Source organism: Mchenga conophoros, linkage group LG20 (assembly GCF_057382185.1).
Source record: "Mchenga conophoros isolate Kocher_MC1m ecotype Shallow Benthic linkage group LG20, M_conophoros_male_GT1.1, whole genome shotgun sequence".
Taxonomy (NCBI): Eukaryota; Metazoa; Chordata; class Actinopteri; order Cichliformes; family Cichlidae; genus Mchenga; species Mchenga conophoros.
In genome coordinates, this window is record NC_140545.1 from 6,036,345 (window position 1) to 6,041,613 (window position 5,269).

The window sequence follows — 5,269 nt, forward strand, 5'->3', positions numbered from 1 at the left end:
AAGCGTCTGAGGTGGTAGAGACGCTGACGGGCCTTTTTCACCACGGTGTTGATGTGACAGGACCATGACAGGTCCTGCGTGATGTGAACTCTGAGGTATTTGAAGCTGTCCACTCTCTCCACTGGGCACTCGTTGATGACGGGGGTCTGGTAGTTCCTCTCCTGCTTAGTGCTGAAGTCCACTATCAGCTCCTTTGTTTTACTGACGTTTACTACTCGAATAAAGTACAGATACAGTCATGTCCTCATGTCAAATCTATAATCCAAGTTTTAACAGTGCTTTAGTTTTCACATAGTCAGGTTACACTTTCAAAAACCGTCCCTGGGTCGGGGGTTTAATGGTGATTCGTGGAGCAGGCTTGCTGTGTTCCAGTGGTTTGGAGAGGCATCTGGTCACCACCACTTCAAAGAACTTTTCTCTTTTTCTTACATTTCAAAGCAGGAAATCACTTGTTTTCCAAGCGATTCTAGTGATTGTAGATAAAAGGGGAAGCCCTTTACCATTTTTTGCACTAATTTTAGTTACACTTTTTAAGGTAAATACAATTACTTGAGTGTCATAAAGTGTTGCATTTGATTTGTTGACTCATTACATTAGTGACGTGTCAATTTTAAGCACTTTCAAGCAGGTACACTATGTTGATGAAAGTATGGGGCCACACTTTCTTTCTGAATTAAGGGGTTTTCAGTCCAGTTATTGCAGGTGCATAAAATTAAGCACCTAGTCATGCAGTCTGCTTTTACAAAGATTTGTGAAAGAATGAATGCTTTTAAAATCCAGTTTGAGACACAAGTGAGAAACAGAATGTTTTGATAATCCATCTGGATAATTTTGTGTTCTGACAATAAGCACTTTCCGTTCTTGCTACATTTCAACAGGTGAGGGGCAATTTTTATTGGTATATATTTAAAGAAGAAACACACGAGGCATCATGCTATAACTATGTAATTAGAAATGGAACAGATATACTATTCATAGTGAAACACAGTTTCTTCAATATTTTCACACTGAAGTAAGCTCACATGTTGTAAATAAGAGAACAAGAATAAAATGCCAACACACCGTTTTTTATTTGTAAGACAAATATGTCAGTTTGAAAAAAATCAGAGAGACATGATTATCATCAGAAACAGGAAGTGCTTATCGCACTAAAGAAGAAAAAAGTGATTTGGACTCATTTGCAGAGATGGTCACAGTAAGTTTAATGATGTTTTTTTATAGATTGGCAGCAGAGCTCACTGCAGGTGTAATCACAGGTTGTCCTGCAGCACGTCTGATGTCCTGGACCCTGACCATCACGATAGTAGTACTCGGCACACATGTGGAGGCCTCAGACAAGGTACCAGTCTTTACAGACACACCAAAGTCAAGAATAGGCTTAGTTACACAATTCCTTAAACCACTTGAAAAGTGTTTAGGGAGTGTTTGGTACTTTGTTCATATCTCACCCGTGTAAGGCGCCATGCACTGATGACCACATCCACTGAAGCAGCACTTCTCATTATTGGGGCAGTCACTATCATTAGAGCAAAATTCGCCACACATTATGTTATCGAAGCGTCTGTGAGGACACACTCCTGGTTTCACTGAAAAGAATAAGAAAACATTAAAGAAAAACTCTCCCTCTAGATATGATCTCATTAGATTACTAAACCCTCAAATGAATTAATGACCATGAGGGTGTTTGCAGTACCGAAACAACCAGGTCATCATGAAGAAATGTAACACAACTTTCCTGGAAATAAACCACCTCTTGCCCTCTCAAGTTCCACGCAGTCCCAAGCAAATGTATATCAAATTATTTATTTTTTCATTTTTTTCTCAGTTTGATTCATTAACCCATGTGTGACCCTCGTAAAAAAAGGGACCCGTTTGGGTCTTAACCCACATGGGTTAAGTGTGCAAGAATACTTTGCTCATCTCTCACCTATGTATGGTGCCATGCATTTACGTCCACATCTGGTAGAGCAGCACTTCTGTTTACCGGGACAGTGACTGTCATTAGAGCAAGATTCAACACACAGTCCAACAGTCAGGTGCCTGCGAGGACACACTCCTGGCTTTGCTGATAGGAAAAATAAATTAGTACAAACAAAGAACTCCAACTAGAGAGTGCAGTAAATGTAGCCTAAATATTATTTTTAAAATACTTCTTATATTTTAAAAAGATTTAATTAAATACACAGCCTCTTAAGAAGAAATCAAACATTGTGAGACGTACTGAGAACAGGAGGGACGCAGACTTCATAACCATTATAGACGCAGCATGTGTGGTCTCTAGGACAGTCATTACACCCCTTACGTGACAGAGCAAGATTAAGATGCGGTGGACATTCTGGTTTGGGAGGAGGCACTAAAGCAGAAAAGGACATAGATCAGCTGTGGTAAAGTGGTAAATGAGATAAGAGTTCTGATGCTGTGTGATTGCCAGTTTGGCTGTTTAATGAAACAAACCAAACATGCACATTTTAGTAATAAACAGTAAGCAGCAGATTATAAACTGAACATGTCTGAGGCAAAATAAACTTGCTTGTTAAAATATCTTCAAGTTAATTGCAAATATGTCTTTAAACGCTTAATTAGCTCCAGCCGTCTTTTCACTCATCCTCTTTCCCTGTCGTCTCAATGACATTTCTGTCTATTGACTCAAGATTTAATGTTCTTTTTCACCCTATCTGACTTCAAATTCGTGTCTTTCTGTTTTGCTCTGATTGTCACAGTGCTGGACCTCCATCTCATACTTTTTGTCCTATGTGCGTACACACACACACACACACACACACGCACACACACACACACACATATATGTATGTATATACAACGTACATATTTAAAACTGACCTCTTGACCTCTCAAGTTTCATGAAGTTGCAAGTAAATGTTTTTTTATAGTTCAATTAAATAAGTCAGGTAGAGACATCCTTTGCAATCACTCTTTTTCTCTTCTTTCTATTGTAGATGATATAATAAACGAAATATCTTGCAGATAATTTTCACTTTGGAGTGATCTTTGCTACTTTGTTCATCTCTCACCTCCAACAGGAGCCATGCACTCACGTCCACATCCATTGGGGCAGCACTTCTCGTTATCGGGACAGTCATAGTCATGAGAGCAAGATTCAACACACAGTCCAAAGTCCCAGCGTTTTTAAAAAAAACGGGTCCCTTTTTTCATGAGGTCACACATGGGTTAAGTGTGCAAGAATACTTTGCTCATCTCTCACCTATGTATGGTGCCATGCAATTACGTCCACATTTGGTAGAGCAGCACTTCTGTTTACCGGGACAGTCACTGTCATTGGAGCAAAGTTTACCACACAGTCCAACAGTCAGGTGCGTGCGAGGACATTCTCCTGGCTTTGCTGATAGGAAAAATAAATTAGTACAAACAAAGAACTCCAACTAGAGAGTGCAGTAAATGTAGCCTAAATGTTATTTTTAAACTACTTCTTATATTTTAAAATTTTAAAAAGATTTAATTAAATACACAGCCTCTTAAGAAGAAATCAAACATTGTGAGACGTACTGAGAACAGGAGGGACGCAGACTTCATAACCATTATAGACGCAGCATGTGTGGTCTCTAGGACAGTCATTACACCCCTTACGTGACAGAGCAAGATTAAGATGCGGTGGACATTCTGGTTTGGGAGGAGGCACTAAAGCAGAAAAGGACATAGATCAGCTGTGGTAAAGTGGTAAATGAGATAAGAGTTCTGATGCTGTGTGATTGCCAGTTTGGCTGTTTAATGAAACAAACCAAACATGCACATTTTAGTAATAAACAGTAAGCAGCAGATTATAAACTGAACATGTCTGAGGCAAAATAAACTTGCTTGTAAAAATATCTTCAAGTTAATTGCAAATATGTCTTTAAACGCTTAATTAGCTCCAGCCGTCTTTTCACTCATCCTCTTTCCCTGTCGTCTCAATGACATTTCTGTCTATTGACTCAAGATTTAATTTTCTTTTTCACCCTATCTGACTTCAAATTCGTGTCTTTCTGTTTTGCTCTGATTGTCACAGTGCTGGACCTCCATCTCATACTTTTTGTCCTATGTGCGTACACACACACACACACACACACACACACACACACACACACACACACACACACACACACACACACACACATATATGTATGTATATACAACGTACATATTTAAAACTGACCTCTTGACCTGTCAAGTTTCATGAAGTTGCAAGTAAATGTTTTTTTATAGTTCAATTAAATAAGTCAGGTAGAGACATCCTTTGCAATCATTCTTTGTCTCTTCTTTCTATTGTAGATGATATAATAAATGAAATATCTTGCAGATAATTTTCACTTTGGAGTGATCTTTGCTACTTTGTTCATCTCTCACCTCCGACAGGAGCCATGCACTCACGTCCACATCCTTTGGGGCAGCACTTCTCTTTACCGCGACAGTCATAGTCATTGGAGCAAGATTCAACACACAGCCCAAAGTCCCAGCGTTTGCGAGGACACACTCCTGGCTTTGCTGAAAGAAATGAGAAATCAAAAGTGACCAAGAACTCTAACCAGAGTGTGCGTTAGGTTGTCCCTCTGAAAAATCTTATTGAACCCTGCAGCAAATGAATCAAAATGTCTTGAGGCCGCTGGCACCACCGGGCACTCTGACCACCACCAGTAGGCAACAGGTGAAGTGTCTTGCCCAAGTACACAACGACCAAGACTGTCCGAGCTGGGGCTTGAACTGGCAACCATCAGATCACAGGACAAACTGCCAACTCTTGAGCCACAGTAGCCCAAGGCAGTGAGGCAAAAAAGGATATGGATCAGCTGTGGTAAATCAGGTGACAGCTGAGGTGACAAACATGCACATTTCAGAAAGAAACAATACTCAAAAGAAACTCACTTATTAAAACGTCAGGTTTAGGTTTCACCTTAGAAAAAGCCGTGCCAAAGTGCACCAATGCACAAAGTGCTGCAATCAATATACAAACTGTAGACGAGCTTTTGTCCATGTTCACCTCTTTTTTTTTTTTAAAAAGACTGTCCGCAACCACTGACTGAGCAGCCAGTTAAAGGATGATGGATCACTGTGCTTGTGGTCTTATATTCTGTCTGATAAGGTTTCATATCACACACATTTGGTTTTTTATGTTCCTTGTTGCTCAAATGATGATACAAATTTTGTGTTTACATCTTAGTCAAACCACTAGGCAGTTTTCATTATCTTTATTATCCAGCATGACAACAACCACATAGTCATGGAGAAATTAACACCACTTTATCCCAATGTTAAC

The 5,269-nt window shown here is 39.6% G+C and overlaps 1 protein-coding gene across 1 annotated transcript; it reads right to left on the minus strand.

The window, feature by feature from the left end:
- Nucleotides 1-1,052: 1,052 nt before the first annotated feature.
- LOC146550212 (uncharacterized) lies at nucleotides 1,053-5,032 on the minus strand. Its single transcript, XM_085261225.1, has 8 exons — nucleotides 4,879-5,032; nucleotides 4,363-4,500; nucleotides 3,526-3,657; nucleotides 3,224-3,361; nucleotides 2,222-2,353; nucleotides 1,928-2,065; nucleotides 1,449-1,586; nucleotides 1,053-1,347 (listed from the first exon to the last, which is right to left on the minus strand). The coding sequence occupies exons 1-8, from the start codon at nucleotides 4,985-4,987 to the stop codon at nucleotides 1,331-1,333; spliced, it is 942 nt and encodes a 313-aa protein (XP_085117351.1). The 5' UTR covers nucleotides 4,988-5,032; the 3' UTR covers nucleotides 1,053-1,330.
- Between the last annotated feature and the right edge of the window lie 237 nt (nucleotides 5,033-5,269).